At 47.1% G+C, this 19222-nt stretch overlaps 1 protein-coding gene and 1 long non-coding RNA gene across 18 annotated transcripts in view; both read right to left on the bottom strand.

Moving 5' to 3' along the window:
* LOC122431703 (aminopeptidase O (putative)) overlaps window positions 1–19222 on the bottom strand; it is a 392534-nt gene that overhangs the window by 144536 nt on the left and 228776 nt on the right. For 11 of the 17 annotated variants that reach the window (XR_006266602.1, XM_043453080.1, XM_043453083.1 and 8 more), the window contains exons 6-7: window positions 11390–11579; window positions 7252–7361 (exon numbers count right to left, since the gene is read on the bottom strand). Coding sequence is in view for 16 of the 17 variants with exons in the window: in XM_043453080.1 (XP_043309015.1) it covers window positions 7252–7361; window positions 11390–11579 (300 nt within the window). In the remaining variant the exon portion in view is untranslated. Of the gene's footprint in view, window positions 1–1029; window positions 4222–5933; window positions 7031–7251; window positions 7362–11389; window positions 11580–19222 lie in introns of those variants that run through there. The other 6 variants (XM_043453086.1, XM_043453082.1, XM_043453073.1 and 3 more) reach the window with 3 other exon arrangements.
* On the bottom strand, window positions 11825–13347 carry LOC122431706. Its single transcript, XR_006266603.1, has 3 exons — window positions 13176–13347; window positions 12414–12478; window positions 11825–11899 (listed from the first exon to the last, which is right to left on the bottom strand). It is a non-coding gene; the product is annotated as an uncharacterized LOC122431706 (long non-coding RNA).

The raw sequence follows: 19222 nt of genomic DNA, 5'->3' as shown, positions 1-19222 counted from the left end.
GCCAAGAAGGCACTGGGACTGTTGCCCTTCACTCTGTTCAAGTGATAACAAACTTCACAAAGCTCATGTATTCAGTCAGTTCCTTTATTGGGTTGGTCCTTATCTGGGATCAGAGACAGCTTTACATCCTTTTATTAGAAGCCGTCTTGAAGCTGTATGGACATTTCAATCAGTTTTGAAAAACCCCAAATGAGTGACTCATTCAAAGCCTTAGACCATTTAAGAAGAGGGTCCCAAGCTCTTCAAATCTCAGGTCTGGGTTCCTGAAATAGCCATCTAATTCTATCTGGCCTCTCTACACTGTCTCTCTGATTGTACATTATCCCAAAGGCTGGGTAATCTTCCCAGAATTCCATTTTCACTATGTCATTCTTGGAACTGAAAAAAGTTTCCCACTGCCTAGACGGTCACATGCAAACTCTTGAATCTGGCATCAAAGGAACTCCATTACTCAGCCTGGTCCACCTTCCGTCTCATAGGTTCTTAACGGTTCTCCTAGTCAGGAAACCCATTTCTCATTTAATGGCTATGTCCATAATCAATTCATTGTTTATGCCTGCCAGGCTTTGCTCATTGAGCTCCTTTCCCTTCACTGCTTTAGTAGCGCCAATGCAATTCTCTCCTACCCTTCAAGCTCAAGCCTCACATCTTCTGAATGGCCCTTTCTAACTGAGCTTACAAATATTAAACTCTTAGCTCTTTGAATTCTGAGGATGCAGCCTAGAATTTGTCTATCTACTCTCTTGTGAACAATATTTCAACTCTCTGAGTAATATACAAAGAAACTCAGACAGAGATCATGTTGTCTACAACATTCACTTCTTCAGCATTTATCAAGCACCCGGCATTTAGTATTCTTGCCTGGAGAACCGCTATGGACAGAGGAGCCTGGCGGGCTACAGGGAGAAAGAAAGAAGAAAAATGAAGATGTTAGTTGCTCAGTGGTGTCTGACTCTTTGCGATCTCATGGACTGTAGCCCAAGCTCCTCTGTCCATGAGGATTCTCCAGGCAAGAATACTAGAGTAGGTAACCATTCCCTTCGCCAGGGGATCTTCCCAACCCAGGGATCGAGCCTGGGTCTCCAGCATTGCAGGCAGATTCTTTACCATCTGAGCCACCAGGGAGAGATGGTGTCAGATGGACAGTTCAGCATCCATATCTGATCTTTAAGAGAGAGCTGGAGGTTTGGGAGCCTGCAGCACAGACAAGAGGTGTGGCCAGCTGTGCCCATGCCCCACTCATATCCCATGGGACCCCTTCATCATTTGTGTTCACATAAGCTCTTGGCATGTTCTCTGTGACTCTTTGTCAGATGTGGCCCTCAGGTTGCCTGAGCCTATTGTGCCTGTGAACACAAGAACCAGAAGCACCTGGAATGCATTTCTCTCTCAGCAATGATGACAGGTGCTGGGACATTCGCACTCTGGGCTCCTTGCCCCTGATGGGGACCACTCTGAAGCTGACCCACACTGCCTCCAGAGCACTCCTGTATAACCTGACTTGATATCATGGCACCCAGCTTGACTGTCCATTCTCCCTTCCATTTTTCCCTCCTGAGACTTCTTCCTAACAAATCTCTTTAACAAGAATTTCATCTGCTTCGGAGGAACCCCCACTAAAAGAAAATGTTTAAATGAAACCACTCCAGGAGGATGAGCAGTCAGGAGGGGTCCCCTAGGGAAGGCCAACTCTAAGTACAGGAAGATGAAGACTGTGAAGGAGATGGAAAGGGGACGGCAGAGGGGACCAAGGAGAACCAGAAGAGGGGCAGCCGTGAAAGTCAGGTGATAGAAATTTCCAGAAGGAAAGAGCTATTAACAGTACCAAACAAAGCAGAGGAGCCTAATATGGTAAGATTAAGAGGAGAGGAGCCTAATGAGTTAAGCCTAATAAGGTAAACTATGTTTACAGAATCTGGTGATCATAAGGGCACAGGGTCCTTAGGAACAATTTTCCCTAGACTTGTGACCCCGGTTCACGTCCAAAGTGATGGGAACTTCTTCCTCCCTTGGTATGCTAATCTTCCTTCACGTCTCCCTTATAGGCAGAGGGGTCTAAAGCGCACTCATATATGTAGCTCTGTGATATGCATCAAGGCATACTCATTTCTAGTTCTGTTTCTGGAACCAGACATTTCTCTTTAGCTGTACTGAGACTGTCAGGTTGGCACTCAGACATCTGAGAGGTCAGGCTAGACGTGGACGCTGCTGTGCTTACAGAATCAAAGGCTGGCGGCGGCAGTCTTCCCTTTGGGGCAGGAGCAAGGGAAGGAAGGGAGGGTGGGGAAGGTCTGGAATAGATACCAAAGGCAACACAGAAAGGAGCTGCAGGAGGAGCGAAGGGATTTATTTGTGCCCGCAGGGCCAGGGAAGACTGAAAGAAGAATTCCGGGGAGTGTTCAGGCTCAGGGCGGAGGGGCAGTGGTGAAGACTGACACTCTGGGCTGGAGTTTTTCCATGAGAAAGGCTTGTGTGGCTATGGATGGACACGTTCCCACACGTGGGTGGGAAAAGACTGCTGTGTTCTTGAAGGATTAGAAATAAGAATTTTGAAAAAAACTTTAAAGGTGAAGACTTCATGCATACTAGAGAAGGTTTATACATAGGCTTTTAAGGGAAAAATGGAAAACAGTGCTTAGGTACTGTGCAAATTCACAGGACTCGTGGCAGGAACATTCCATTTTGGCCATAGATAGAGTTACAGACTTGAAGGGTTTCCTCTTATTATGGCATGTCTTTGTAATGGGGGGGGAGCAGCGAGGGATTCACGAGGAAGATAGAAAAAGAGCTCACATTTCCCTAGAACCGTATCAACTGTGGAGGCAGTAGCTAGAAAGAGCCACGTCAGACTCTGGGCTTGTCAGCACCTCTTCAACGTGATATATTTTAAGGTTTTCTCAGCACGAGCTTGACTTTTAACAATGAATCCAGAAAAGGGGGGAAGTGATAATAAATCACAAACAATAAAAACCAACAGAGATTTCTTCTGACCCTGCCACCGTAGCTCTTCCATCCCGCTGACCAGTCATGATGCGCTGACTGAACGCACTTAGAAGAGGCCGGATGCAGCTCTACCCTGGAGACCAGAGGCACGGGAGCCTTTCAGAAGGCACCTTGCTTGTCAAGAGTCAGGGCTGCTGCACTGGACAGGGAGGGGCTTTTAGGCCGGGGGTTGGGGAAAGGAATAAGAGAGAGTAAAGCGGTGGCCGCCAGGCCGGGGAGAGTGGAACGGCAATAAGATCAGGCTTTGCAGGGTGAACGGTTCTGCCCGGAGTGGTGGAGAGGTGAGGGAGGGTCTGGAGACAGCCACTGGGGTCTCGTCTATGGGAAAGGCATTTTAATAATTAACAAATGAGAAAAGGCATGGAGCCAGTAGTAATGTGACCCTAGACTTTTGAAACTATGCCTTAGGAGCCTGCAGGCACGTTACAGGCTCCCCAGCCAGTGAAGGCTGAGAAAGCTAGGAAAACACAAGGAACTGCTGTAACCAAATAAAACTTACCACTAGGTCAATTTAAGACACATTTGATGAGAGCCGTAATTCAACACTGGGTATATGGAAGGCACTCATGGAACAGGTCTTATAAATTACTGAAATTAGCAAGTCAGAGACAAGCATAATTTTAATTTTTCTCTTCTCACTTTGTTAATACTCCTTTAATATCATCAACACAATATTGAATTTGCTGTTTCCCTATATTGACTGAAATAATCAGATGCACTCTTATGTGTGAAAACACAAAGATGCTTTGGTCTAAGAATTCTTTTCTCAACACAACCTTCAGGTCCTTCCACAGTTCAGGATGCCTGGAGTTTTCTTTCTTTCTTTCTTTTTTTTTTTTTAAACCGCAACTAAATGCTATATTGAGTTCTTCAGAGGCAGGGAGATAGAGTAGGGAAAAGAGGATTATTTCAATCCCCACTCTGCCCTTAATCAGCTATATGATGTTGGACACCTTAACCAGTCTTTCGGAACCATGAGTCACCTAAGGGAAGATGCTAAATAGCCAGCAGGAGAGGTGAGGAAGGACCAGCAGTGAAGCAGAAGGTAATCAAGGAGAGTGTGACATAGAAGCCAAGAGAAGAAAGTGTTTTTAGAAAGAGTGGTCAACCATGTTGAAAGTTGTTGCAAAGGTAAGTTGAAGTTTCCGTTGCATCTGGCAATGTGAAACTAAGACTTCTAAATTGTTCTTGGTCCATTATTTCAAGGCCATGGGGTATCTTAAAAGAAAGGGAAAAAAGATAGCATCTCTGATTATCATTTTATGAGACTTCTTTCCCAAGGTCTTATTTGTGTATTAAAACAAAAATCTGAGAATAAATTTTTACAACCCTGGTTTTTCCTTTCACTTTCTGTCATTTCTAGGTTCTCTGTGCCCATTTAAGGGAGAACTCTAAGGGATGGGAGTAAACTAAACTGAGACTATCCAATTCAGGGCAGGTTCAGAAACATTTCCTCTTCATTGTAAGTGCATCTGATAACAATATTTTCCATACTGATGTGCAACAAATCTTTCAAATGCACTCATTTCATGGTTAGCCTAAATTTAGGCAAACACAATTTCTGAATACTAAGAAAAACAAATGCCATAATAAGCCTTCTAGCACAAGGGTCTAAAAATAGTGTATTCCTTCTCCCAGCTCCACACACAAAGGAAAAGCTCTTGGACGTCAGAAGTTCCATGAACCCCCGAGACAAGGCTCTCTGCATGTGTGCTGACTTCCCAGTGGACATCTGGCTGTTTATATGTTGGGAACACATTTCATCGACTAAATTTAGTTATAATATCCTTACCCACTCGGATGGTCTGTGGTGTCATTCAGAACTGGAAGCATCAAAGGGACTTAGGGACTTGGAAAGTGGGGAAACTGAGTCTTGAGAGTCTTGACTCTTGGCGGGATTGGTGAAGTTACACAGCCCACACACCAGTCTGTTCCTGCATCAGCCGCCTTAAAACAAAGCTCCCAGACGCTCACCTTGCTCCCCTCCCAGCATAACTGCTCTCACGAAGTCCAGACTCAGTGTCTCTGCTTCCTGACCTCCCATTCACTCTTTCCCACTTCAATCTGACTCCCTTCTCCACAGCTCATGAATAAATGCATGCATGTCAAGGTCACCAACATCTTTCATGTGATCCAAACAAAGGTCACTTTTCTCCATCCCTTTTACAACACCCCTCAGCAACATCTGACACCCCACTTCGGCTTCTTGACTCATATTCTTTCCTGGCTTCCATGACTCCTGGCCTCTGGGTTTTCTCTACATTGATTTCCCAGGTTCTCTGCTGACTCCTCATCTTCCTCCCAACCTCTTCTCTCACTTTTTTTTTTTTCCTACCTGGTGATTTCAATGGGCTCAGAATTGTAAGTATCCATAGGGTGAATGGTTCAGTCTCTCCACTGAGCTCCTGACTTGTAAACCCCCCTGCGTTCTCCATATTGAACGTCTATTTGGCACATCAAACTTAACAACATGCAAGACCGAAATCTTTATTCTTCCCTCCAAAGCCTGCTCCTCCCAAAGTCTTTACCATCTCACCAAATGGCATCACCATCTGTCTACCCAGCTGCTCAAGTCAAAAGCCTAGAAGTCATTCTGGACACTTTCATTTTCCTTTTCTCCATATTCAATAGACCAAAGACCTGCCAGTTCCACTGCCAAAGCATGTCTTAAACAGGTCTCTTCTTGTGTCTACCCCGCCGCCACCAGGACCTCTAGTGTGGACTACTGCAATCTGCTAACCCTTCTTGTTGCTTTTTGTCTGCTGCCTGCAGTCCATGCCATACAGCGGCCAGGGAAGCAGTGTAAAAACACCAGACAGATCGGATCCTCTGTCCTTAAGGCCCTGGAGCAACTCAGGACAAGGCCGGATGATCCAGCTCCCACCCGCCTCTCCCGCCCTTCCAACCGCACCACCATCCTTTCTTCCTCAACCCCAGCATGCCAGGCCCTTTCCTGCCTCCAGGCCTTGGTGCTCCTCCAAGAGGCACTGCCCAGCCTCCCTACTATAAATCTCCAGGTTCCCTTCACATCAACTTCTCACTGCCTGTAACTAGCGGTGCACACAAGAGGGTCCCCGCTAAGTGGAAGTCCCGAGAGAGCCAGGACCCTATCCATGGTGGCCATGGGTGTTGCCAACCCGGCAGCTGAGGGAAAGGATGCTCACAGTGGCGCTGGGTGGGGAGGGCAGGCTCCTGGCTCCTGAACAATGGATGAGTCAGCTGACGCCAGCGGTTAGTGTGCGAGGGAAGACGTCTCCCTGGGAAGAGCGGCCACACCCAGCGCTGCTGCACAAAAGCACCGGCCAGCCTCGCTGGGGTCAGGCTGGACTCGGCATTTCCCTCAGACCTCGGCCTTAGTGAGCAGTCACTGAAGAGGGGGGTGTTTATTTAAAAACAAGTAGCAACGGAACCAGTCCAGGCAGGCTCCTACCCAGGCAGTAGACTGGCCCTGGGGGCTGCCATCTAAAATAAGGGGCGATTCCTGGATGGCCGCCTTCCCACCTGTCTGACTGCAGATTCCAAAGGCTTGGCTCCAGTCAACAGGGGGCAGGAGGAAAGCTTCTGTTGCCATAGTAACCACAGTGCTCCTGGGGCCTAGGCTCAAGGTTTCAGATAAACAACTATTTAGAGAAGTGAAGAAAAGGAGAGGAGAGAAACCGCGCCCCCCCCAAATGGTGAAATGGCGAGAAGTAATCCTACAAGTGCTGCAAGACACGCTCTGAAAATAAAACCAGGGAGCCAAGAGTAGAATCCTCCCACCGGCACGGGAGTGGCCTCCTGCCGGGGACCCAGCCGGAACAAAAGGCCCCATTGACACAAACATCTGTTACTACTAAACACTTAGGAATCAATATTTTCCTAAAGGCTTTTTTTTTTTTCTTTTCTCCTTTTGGCTTTAAAGGGTTACTGTCTGCCAGGCTACCAGATCCTCACCTTCTCCAAAGTCCACGGTCAACCATGTAAAGTGACTATTAGAACTTCAAATGAAGAATTTGATCCTGGAAATGGCCCTGTGCTAGTTTTTTTCCTGAACACAGACACCAGGAAAATGTCAGAAGGCAAATCCAAACCCACGCCCTGAAAGACTTAAAATGTTAACAGTCACATCCCTGGGAGGATGAGTAATCTAGCCCAATTTAATTTCAAAAGGAAACCCAGCAGATTTAAGAGATGGCCTGGGTGTGCCTTGAAGGGAAGGAGGAGCGAGATGGGGAGGACGGGAAGGTGACAGGATCATGGGGACGTTACCTCAACACCTGCATTTCCTCCGGGGAGTTCTGCACCTCGTCCTGGAGGCGATGCCAGCGCAGGCAAGCCCTCAGCTCCTGCTGCTCCTGGGCCTCGTGGGGGGCCAGCTGCTTGGAGCACAGACACACAAACACACATGCACAAAACACAGTCACTGTTGTCCTCTGCAGGCTCGGCCGCCAATGGAGCGGTGGGCTTTGTTTCGGGGGGGAAGGCACAGACAGCCCCCACCGCGCCTTGTGCCCCACAGGGAAAGTCCAAGGGCCAAAGAGGCCTTTCAGGCCCTCAAACGAAGAACCGGCCCTCCCTCCCGCGCTGCCTGCTTGGGAGGTGCCCCCTGGTCCGACAGCCTCTCCGCCTCCCCCTGTCTGCCCCGCCCTGGAGAGAGCAGACCTCCCTAGGGGCCAGTTTCCACTCTGATTCCTTCCAGCCCTGTCTTGCCTTGTCTTTTCGCACAGGGTGGGAAAGGTCCCCTCCATTTACCTCCTATTTTTTCCCAGCCCCCAGTTTTGTTAAGGGCTGTTTACAGTGGAGCCTGCTAATGTAACCCAGATGACTCTGTTTGCATATAACCAGGAAGAGCGCAATGCCTGGACTCCCTCTCTGGCAGGAAGGCCATCACCCCTGCCCTACTGGTCAGAACTGGCTGCTGTCACCCGTGTGCTCACAAGGCCCCTCGGCTTTAAAGGTGGGGGGGTGGGTGGGGTGGGCAGCAGGACATCCACTGGGGAGGGAACTGTCAGTGTCTACAGGCATTCCTGGAAACTGACAGATATTTACTGATTCTCTGCTAGGCCCTGGGGACATACTGGACACAGCTATGAACTTGAGGAGTCCAGGGAGACAGATGAGAATAGTAACCATTGGAGTCCAGTGATGGTAGGGGTTGAGGAAGGACTCCAGAGCCCCCCAGACAACCAGTGTGTTCAGAAGGTTTTCCTGTGGAGGGGATGAGGTTTGAACTGGTCCTCAGGGAAAGCAGGAGTCAGCCAGGAGAGAAGGAATTTCAGGAAGTGGGGAAGCATGTACAAAGCTTGTGGGGCCTGGAAAGAGTGTGAAATGTTTTAAAAATTGGGAACGGTTAGGGTTGCCAGGGAGCAGGCTGCCATTCAGGGAGGAACAGAAGTGCCAAGTAGCTAGCAGTGGTGATATGCTCAACAAAACTTGTGTGTCCTGTTGTTATGGACTGAATTGTGTTCCCCCAGCAGAAATCCTATGTTGAAGACCTAGTCACTGGTGTGACTGTGTTTGGAGATAGGGGCCTCTAAGGAGGTAATTAAGGTTAAACGAGTTCAAAAGGATGAGGCCCTAATCCAATAGGGTTGGTGTCTTTGTAAGAAGAGGAAGAGACACTGAAAATCTCTCTCTGGACCATGTGACAACATAGTGAGATGATGGCCCTCATCAAGCCAGGGAAGAGAGGCCTCACCAGAAACCAAGCCTGTCAGCACCTCGATCTTGAACTTCGCCTGTTTAAGTCTCCTGGTCTGTGGTACTTTGTTATGGCAGCCTGAGCTGACTAAGACACCTGTAAAGAAGTCTAGACTTTCTCCAAGTTGATGACAAGTTATATGACTCAACTTGCCACTAATTCAATTCACTTCTCTCTGTGGAACGCCACTGAGAGGAGTGGAGGTTTCTATCTCCTTGTTCAGAGATCCCCCACTCCCCTTTGCTGTACTTGATAATGTGTGGTGCTGCAAAGTACAGTCTCCTGGGCAGAAAGGCAACATTGCACTCTCATGCCTTGTTCAGTGATGAAGCAACCTGTTGAGCGGGAGAGTCCCCTGAGGCCACCCACCCTTTTCTGCCCTGAGGAGCACTTTTCTCTGGCTGAGGAGGCTTGGCAGGGACCACCAGCAGCTCAGTCTTATACCTTCAAGGAAGGGATCAGAGCAAGCGATGAACCCTGGAAATGTTTCCAAACTTTGTGCTGATTCCAGAATGGACACTTCACTTCAGGGGGTGTCTGTGTTTTCACACATTGAGGATTTACTGCATGTACCTTAAAGGAAGATGAGGTGGACTGCCCCCTACTTCAGGTTAAGGGCAAAAGAGGGACAGAGAAACTTTAACCCCTATTTCACTTTGAGGCTCATAAGAAGTCATCTCCTCCAAGAAGGCTTTCTGGGTTTTCTCACATCCAGCCTCTTTCACCTTTGAACTCCCACACTACTTAGTGTTTACCTCTCTTTTCTAACTTATTTTCTTCTTCCTTCCACTATATGCTTTCCTTATCTTCAAAATTAGACTCTGACCTTTCTCAAAGCAGCGTGGTGGACTTAGCCTTTTATCTCTATGAATCTAGCAGAGAATGGACACATGGAAGGTTTATAGCTGTGAGATGCAGCCAGGCCAACTTTGTGCCTCTATCAGTACTGATAGATGCAGGGCAGAACAGCTAGAGGCAGGACCCAAGCAAAGAGATTCCAGGAGGTAGAGGCAAGAGGAAGGATAAAGGGGGAGTGCTCTCTGGGGATTCAGGACATAAAGGGCAGAGAGATGGTCATCAGACACCTGACATACACTCCTGATTACCCGAATAGCGCAAATCTGATCGTCTCAGATGGAAGCACCTCAAGGGAGAGATGGTGAGAGAGGCATATTTACATTAAACCTATTCAATCCTTGCTGAATGCCTACTCCACGCAAGGTGGTGGCAAAAACAAAGATGAAGAGAACAAGAGGGACAACTGGTATTTCTTGCACACACTCCATGTGTCAGGCATGGTGCTAATAAGCTCATTCACACACCGCCCCTTGCACTCTGCAAGGTTAAGCATTTTATAAATGAGGAAACTGAGCCTCAGGCAGGTGACTTAACCTCCTGACACTCACAAAGCTGGTAAACAGCACAGCTGGGATTCCAACCCGGGTCCTACTTCAAACCCAGCCTTTCTGCTCAAGAATCTGCCATGTGACCTTTCCTCACAGATTCTGCGTGGAGGGGGACACAGCTCTGCACACTGCTAGCTCAGTAGCCAAGGTGGGAAAGGGGCGTGGGAGGATGAGCAGGCCACTGTGCCACTGAGGAAGAGGTCATCACCTACTCATGGGGATGGGAGGAAGAAGAAACAAGTGAGAAAAAAGAGGTAAGTACAACTGCAGTGGAAACTCAAAGTTTCTAGAAGAGCATTACTGCACTGTGAATGAGATGAAGAGCCTGGGCTATCAAAGGAAGGTGACCTTAAGCTGGCTAGTGAAAGATACACAGGATTTCAACAGGCAGAAGGAACTAACAAAATCATGCAGATATGTACGAACTTGCGAATTTCAGAAGAATTCAAATAGTCCAGTAAGCAGAGACAGTAGGGGAAAAGACGTGACCCCGATATTAGGAATTGGAAAACAAGCAGAAAGCAGGTTAGCTGCCATATCTTCCTTATTGCTGGTGCCTAATTCTTTAAAGTTGAGGTTGTAAACTAGGAGTGTGTTGACCAGGTCTGGCCTCGGTGTGTATTTAGTCTGCATATTTTTCACATTGATAAATTTCACATAAAAATCCACAGTCATAGTTTCTTTTAAAACACTAGAAGTCCAGGCTCTACTGAGCCCTCCTTTCAACATGACAGCAATTGGCCAGGACTGAGGGGAAGTGGCCGGTGTACCACAGTCCTCCCCGTTCCCTAATCTGCAACACCAGCTGTTTCATTCCTCATTACTTGCAGCAGACATCTGAGATCATCACTCTGGATTTAAAATTTCATCCCATCACTTAACAAAGCAGAACATGGTTGATGTCAACACAATCACAAGCATAAAGGAGTGCTTGCATACGCCACAGTACCACCTGTTCTGCAAGTCTCTGCTCAACGTCTCCTCATCAGAGACCTTCTCTAATAAGCATCTTCTAAAACAGCACTTCCTCCACCCCTCTCTATCTGGCTTCATTTTCTTGACAGTAATCATCCCTACAAGTTGCAGATGCTGTTGTTTACCTACCTGGTCTCCCTGTCATCACTAGATCGCGAACCCCAGTGAACCCCATGGGGAGCAAGGTCTCTCCTCTCATTTACAAAGCAAACAGAACAAGTACCTAGGTGCATAATGAGCACTCAATACCTATCTGCTGAATGAGCGAACGACTCAGTTGAACTTGACTCTGGGTACTGAAATGCTTAGCGCACTTGAAACTTACCTGCTGTGCCTTGGCCCAGAACACATCTTCCAAGTGAGTGGCGAACCCTTCACTCAGCCACTCCTCTGTCCAGTCTCGAGCCCCAATCGCCAGGCCAAACCAGGCATGAGCAATTTCATGGCAGAGACGGGTCCCACAGAGCTGGCTCATTCCAGTCAAGGTGCTCTGAGAGAGGAAGACGATGTGTGGGCTGTGGATAATGGGGGAGAAAACACACAAGAGTCTTGTCAGGGCCTGTCCTCCTGACCGCCCCCCTGGGGCAGCTTTCTCAGCCCTGCCAGCCTGTTATTATCATGTGCATGCTAGATCACGACCGATAGGCTCGCAACTTAGATGCTTTTAGAAATAAATAAAGTGGCAGTTTGTGTTCCTGGCAGCGGTTCAGGCTGCCGTTTCTGCCAAGCAGTTGTCTCCGTCATCAAAAGGCTATTACCTGTAATAAGTAACCTGCACCGAGGTTTACACTGAAGAAATTACAAGGCGATGGAAGCGTTTACTCTGAAATCTGGACTGTAAAAGAAGAGCAGGTGTGGGAACGCGAAGCCCATGCTGTCAAGACAGTGATCAAAGAAGACCCTTCAGCCAAAAATCCGAGTAGCTTACAGACAAAGTGAGAAGTCACGCAGAAGGACAGGAAAAGCCGAGAAGAATGGAACCAAACATTTTCTATTTCAGGCCAGGGCTGGTTACAGAGGTAACAAACTCACAGGTGCCATGGATGGGTGAGGTTTCAAGAGACTCTGATAAAGGCTGAATCTCTGTAAGGCTGAGATTTTCAAAGGTATCTTTTCCTATCTACAGATGCTTATAATTCACATGACACAATGATAGGCAGAGAGAGAGAAGGAAGCTCACTCACTCAGGTGTGCAAATGGCCCCAGGGCTGGCACTAGCCAGGGAGATTTACTAATATCTAATCTCATTTCCCATACTTTGTTTTAAAACCCCAAACACCATGATTAGAGCTGCATTGATGAAATGGGAGGAAGGGAGGCTGAAGAGAGAAGAAGTAAAGGGAATATACCTCCTGTGCTTCAGTATTTCTCATTTATCCAGGACTTGTTTACAGTCTTATGAATGAAGAATTTGCTTTGGAAAAAAAAAAAAAAAACCTCTCCTCCATCAATTGAACACAAGTAGTTGTGAAACCTTCCAAATTAAGAAACTGTACACACTGGTTCCTTCCTTTAAAAGCCATGCATTTGCCATCATGTGGGCTCCGCACAAGCCAGAACTGCTCGCAGATTTGTCCTCCGCCCCCACGGCCACCAGTAGAGAAAACCCCACCTGTATTTCCCTTGCACAACCTCACCCATTCAGCTCAGGGAGCTCAACTGAAATCGCGGCAGTCATGTGTGCCAAAACAGACAGCTTTCATGTGCAATAATAACAGGGCAGGCACGCAAATGAGAAAGTGTCTGCCAGGATTTCAGCAGAGTCCACCAGAAACTCCGGGAAATAAAAGTGTAGCTGGGACATTTAGGATACAAGGGTGCAATGCAGCAGGCGCCAACAGTATTTCAGAGCACTAACTCAGAGAAAGAAAAAAAAAGGAAGCCAGGAAGGAACGCAGGAAGGACGGAGAGAAGGGTGAGAGGGATGGAGGAGGGTGGGAGGGAACCAAGAGGCACAGGAGCTAAACTTCCTCTTCCTGAGAAAGGCGCCCATGGAGAAGACAAACTGCGAAACCTGGCATTTTCAAGTAAATGACCCTTTGCTCTGGCATGTGCAGCTCTACAAAGAAAAGCCACAGAAATGTACCAAGTAAATAACATTCCAGACATACTGCTGGCAGCACTTCACCCTTCTGGCTAAAACAAAACAGAAGTAACTTCAGGCTTTGTAAACAGGCTCAAAGACAAGCCTGCATTGGAAAGGTCTGCTGGCCAGAGACCCAGACGGTGCACGCAGAGTTACAGACATGGTGTGGCTGAGCCGACCCCTCGGCCCAGGAGGGGTACACACGCTGATGACTGTGAAATTGCAGACTGTTCATGAGGAAAAAGCCTGCCCTGTCCACGGCGACCTGCTGGCTGCTTTGTCCCAGGGTGGAAGTTGATCCAGGCCCTTTTATGCAAATATCAAAGTCTGAGAGCGCTGAAGGAATGCACAAAGCAGCTGTGTGGGGGTGGCATTTCATTTTCCTGTCCTGTAATTTTTCCCCTTCAATAGTCTTCGTTGTCTCCACCAGACCCGGTATTTTGGAGATACCACCCTGGCCTTGGTTGGGCTCAGGACAGACCCAGACATTGCTGGAATGGTGCCTAAATTCCCATTCCCTGTCCTCAATACTCTCTTCCTAGCCAGGGAGAAATGTGTTTCCTACTGTCTTCTCAGAAAACTGAAACTTAAACTTCCTTCTAGATTGGAAGGATGTGCGTTTCGCTTGATACAAATGACCCTCTTATCAGTGGAAAACATGACCTTCTCCCTGAAAAGCAATTTTCCAGTTGAGAACCAGACCCCAGATTCTCCTGCAGCAGAGTTTTCTGTCTAAGGTTGGGTTTTACCTATGGATCATACCTCCCTATAAAGATGGCTTCTTTCTTAAACTAAATTAAAAACACAGAGTAAGGTTTTGATAATCTTTCTCAAGGGTTGTTAACAAAATCCTGGACATAAAAGGACGAATAGAATTTTTTTTCAAGTTAAGGAGAATTTACTCCTCTCCCTTTGAACTTAAATGTCAGGATTTTTCATGGTAACTAGAATTTTTAAACTGCTTTTTTTCAACAATGAATGAAGAACTGTATAATGGCTCAAACTCACTTCAAGGAGTAATATTAAATATTCCTCTACCAACAGATAATTTCTTTCACACCCTTCTTCAAAACAGAATGAATGTTTAAAATTTTCTACTCAAACCTTTCACTTGATTTATAAGTTTCACCCCTGGGCTCTTCACATTTTTCCAAGTTGTCAGAATCGTATTCATGGTCCTAGTCAGTCAGCCGGGCATCAGTCTTCACTCTGACAGGCTCCATTTGAAAACGGGTTTTCTTTTTTTCTTTTTTCCCTTGAAAGGGCCTGTGTCAACTGCCTCTACAAATGCCAAATTGTTGATTCATCATCATTACAGAGGGTGGAAGATAATCACTTCAATGACATCTTCATCCTAAAAAGTTTATTAAAAATTTTTTTTTTTCAAAATCACAGAGTTGATCATTTTTCCCAAATAAGAAATGGGTGGGAAAGTAATATTTTCAACTCTCAAAAAGCACAATCCCTCTTATTTGTATTCTCCGCCATAAATTCTCACTGCAAGTGATCTTGGGGCCAGCGGGGCAGAGCAGGGGGCGGGTCAGGGCAGGGGGCGGGGCAGGGCAGGGGGCGGGCAGGGCCCCAGCAAGACACGTGTGCGCCTTCCTTCCCGGGAGACCACCAGCGGGGCTGCCTCCCGACAAAGGCCACGTGGTATTGTCTGTCTGCTGCCTCCCCCCTCAAGTTTAAAAATATCATTTCTGGTCTGAAAACAGTTTCTCAAGACTGTTCCTAAAAGCTCCCTCCCCACCCAGATTAGAAGGCTGTGTCCGTTAATTTAAAACATGCGTCTAGCAGAGGAGGAAGGAGTGCCTTCATTACTCTCAGGAGCCGCTCCAATCCTTCGGGAGGAATTCAATTTGGAGAGGAAATGGAGAATTTCATCAGATCTTAAGCAGGGGCTGGTGTGTGATTTATTTCTGCTTTGTTCAGGGAGACGTGACCAGCGTGGCCCACCCTGCGGCGCAGGGAGAGGTATAGCACTGGGGGCCCCAGCCCAGCACCGCGGCCCCAGCCGGTCAGAGCAGGCGGCAGCCCGACCCAGAGGACAGGAAATTGCTTTTGCTTAGGGACAAGAAGAACCCTAGGGCACCCCACCATTATCCTGGAGCAGATCCAACACCCCTTAGGGGGAGCAGATTCACTTTTTATACAGGTCCTTGGGAAGTGTGTCCAGGAAACAGACACATACTCACCAAGCTTGAATTTACGGGTTCAAAGTTTTTCACAGTCTCAACAACATGTGGAGCCCAACATTCCATTCCAGAGAGGAAAGAAAAATCAAGAAAAGAGGGGAACTCTGAGTACTTCCAGAGTTAACCTGGATAGTTCTAAAAGGACCTCATGATGATGTGAAAGCAACTTTTGCTTGCATGACTTAATAAGTTGCAAATATAATCTGGATAACTGAAAGGTTAAAGATTCGGAATGCTTCCCAGGTGGCTCAGTGGTAAAGAATCTGACTGCCAGTGCAGGAGACACGGGAGACGTGGGTTCTATCCCTGGGTTCAGAAGATTCCCCTGGAGTATTCTTGCTTGGGAAACTTGATGGACAGAGGAGCCTGGTGGACTACAGTCCATGGGGTCACAAAGAGTTGGATACCGTTAAGCATGCATACAGACTCAGGGTAAGTAGCCTGGGGCAATGTGAAAGGGAGGACAAATAGGAGTTACCCATCCCTTGGTAACATTTCATGCAAAGATGGGCACAATAAAGGACAGAATGGTATGGACCTAACAGAAGCAGAAGATATTAAGAAGAGGTGGCAAGAATACACAGAACTGTACAAAAAAGATCTTCATGACCCAGGTAACACGATGGTGTGATCACTCACCTAGAGCCACACATCCTGGAATGTGAAGTCAAGTGGGCCTTAGGAAGCATCACTACGGACAAAACTAGTGGAGGTGATGAAATTCCAGTTGAGCTATTTCAAATCCTAAAAGATGATGCTGTGAAAGTGCTGCACTCAACATGCCAGCAAATTTGGAAAATCAGCAGTGGCCACAGGACTGGAAAAGGTCAGTTTTCATTCCAATCCCAAAGAAAGGCAATGCCAAAGAATGTTCAAACTACTGCACAATTGCACTCATCTCACATGCTAGCAAAGTAATGCTCAAAATTCTCCAAGCCAGGCTTCAACAGTACATGAACCGTGAACTTCCAGATGTTCAAGCTGGAGTTAGAAAGGGCAGAGGAACCAGAGAGCAAGTTGCGAACATCCCTTGGATCATCAAAAAAGCTAGAGAGTTCAAGAAAAACACCTACTTCTTTTTTTTTTTTCTTTTTTTTTTTCACCTACTTCTTCATTGACTATGCCAAAGCCTTTGACTGTGTGGATCACAACAAGCTGTGGAAAATTCTTCAAAAGGTGGAAACACCAGACCACCTTACTTGCCTCCTGAGAAATCTGTATGCAGGTCAAGAAGCAACAGTTAGAACCAGACATGAAACAATGGACTGGTTCCAAATTGGGAAAGGAGTATGTCAAGGCTATATATTGTCACCCTGCTTATTTAATTTATATGCAGAGTATATCATGTGAAATGCCAGGCTGGATGAAGCACAAGCTGGAATCAAGATTGCCAGGAGAAATATCAATAGCCTCAGATACACACATGACACCACCCTTATGGCAGAGAGCGAAGATGAACTAAAGAGCCCCTTGATGAAAGTGAAAGAGGAGAATAAAAATGTTGGCTTAAAACAGCATTCAAAAAACTAAGATCATGGCATCCAGACCCATCACTTCATGGCAAATAGATGGGGAAACAGTGGAAACAGTGAGAGACTTTATTTTTTGGGGCCCCAAAATCACTGCAGATGGTGACTGTAGCCATGAAGTTAAAAGATGCTTGCTCCTTGGAAGAAAACCTATGAACAACCTAGAGAGCATATTAAAAAGCAGAGACATTATTTTGCCAACAAAGGTCCATCTAGTCAAAGTTATGGTTTTTCCAGTAGTCATGTGTGGATGTGAGACTTGAACTATAAAGAAAGCTGAGCACTTAAGAATTGATGGTTCTTTGAACTGTGGTGTTGGAGAAGACTCTTGAGAGTCCCTTGGACTGCAAGGAGATCCAACCAGTCCATCCTAAAGATCAGTCCTGGGTGTTCATTGGAAGGACTGATGTTGAAGCTGAAACTCCAATACTTTGGCCATCTGATGCAAAGAAGTGACCCATTAGAAAAGACCCTGATGCTGGGAAAGATTGAAGGCAAGAGGAGAAGGGGACAACAGAGGATAATACGCTTGAATGGCATCACTGACTCGATGGAAGTGAGTCTGAGCAAGCTCCGGGAGTTGGTGACAGACAGGGAAGCCTGGCATGCTGCAGTCCACGGGGGTCACAATGAGTCAGACATGACTGAGCTACTGAACTGAACTGAATTCCTTGGCGCTGGAGAAGATCTTGAGAGTCCCTTGGACAGCTAGGAGATCAAACCATTCAATCCTAAAGGAAATCAACCTTGAATATTCACTAGAAGGACTGCTGCTGAAAGCTGAAGGTCTAATACTTTGGCCACCCATGCAGAGAGCTGACTCACTGGAAAAGATGCCGGGAAAGACTGAAGGCAAAGGAGAAGGGGGCGGCAGAGGGTGAGATCAGCAGGTAGCATTACCGACTCAATGGACATGAATTTGAACAAACTCTGTGAAGTAGTGGAGGATATAGGAGTCTGACATACCCCAGTCCATGGGTCGCAAAGAATCAGACACAACTTAGGGACTGAACAACAAACTCAGAACGTGCTTCCTCTTCCTCTGTCAGGTGTGATGTGGTTATGTGCCAGCATCTCACCTGGTACATTTACAAACCAAATGCTCAGTTCCGGCCCCTTCATCTCTACAGTGAAATCCCTCAGTCCCACTCCCAGATGCAGTCTAAGGTAGGGGACATATCTGTTGCCCCAAAGGAAAGAGATGGCCCAGATGGATTTGGAGGGCCCTTGCTTCCCTCTGGCTCTGGGACTGCTTCCTTCTGCTCCATCAGGCATTCCACTGTGGCCACATAGTATAGTCTAAGACTGGAACCTTATGAGACATGGGGATGTGGCCCTTTCAGTAGCCGGAAGTGGAAACCAGATCTAAAAACTGTAAGAAAACAGCATCTGACCAATACAAGGATATAGGTTTGAGAGAAAAGGCTAAATTAGTATGCGTTTTCCTTTAAAAATGCTAAATAGCAAAGAGGCAAAAACATCTAGTCACTTATCTAAATGAATTTTGGCTCAAACTGCTAACATGACTGTAGCAGAGAGTGACTGAGTGGAATCCCCAGGGCCAGAGACTTCTACCAGAAACATCCTTCTTCTAAAGACTCAAGTGCTTGAGTATGTGCAGTGTGCTAGGCACTGTATTTTATATACATCATCTCATTTAATCTACCTTATGACCTCAAGAGACAGATTTTATCATCATCCCCATTTTTAAAAATGATGAAAGTGAGGCACAGAGAGGTAAAGTGACTAGCTCAAGGTCACACGCCTGGTAAGTCATGGAGCTGGTATTCCTACTCACACATTCTTGACCCCGAAGCCCGACTCTGACTTACCCTGCCCAGGGTCACTGGGTTTAGACCTGTGACTTCAGGATCCCACTTCCTCTCTGCCATCTCAAGCCTAGTGGTGCAATGATCACTGTTCTCCCTGGAACTCCATTTTCCGTGTTCACCCAAGAGGAGCCACCAGCCATGCCCTGCACCTCTCTCTGTTCCTTAAATTCATATCACAGTTAGAACTGACCGGAGGTTACCAGACCTTGTGATCAGCAGAGTTTCAGCCTCTTCCTGGTGAGAAGGAAGGTAGGGAAGCAAAGGATAGGGGAAAAGAGAGGGGAGCATCAGTAACACAGCTGATGCTTGCCCCCTCCACACCCTCCCCCCACCCCCCAAGGGCTAAATTCCCGAGTGCAACATCCTTCTCCCTAACCTTGTCCTATGCCAGGTCCTGGTGGGCCACTGCAAGGAGATGCTTAGACAAGCAAGTGCGAGGGTGCATGGGTCAGTCCTTAGGGTATGATTTTAGGATCCCAGGCAGGACAACATGCCATTCTGCCTACTGCTCCTCCC

The sequence above is a fragment of the Cervus canadensis genome, chromosome 30 (assembly GCF_019320065.1).
Source record: "Cervus canadensis isolate Bull #8, Minnesota chromosome 30, ASM1932006v1, whole genome shotgun sequence".
Taxonomy (NCBI): domain Eukaryota; kingdom Metazoa; phylum Chordata; class Mammalia; order Artiodactyla; family Cervidae; genus Cervus; species Cervus canadensis.
The sequence above is the reverse complement of the archived record's forward strand: the minus strand, read 5'-3'. Positions and strand labels throughout refer to the sequence as shown.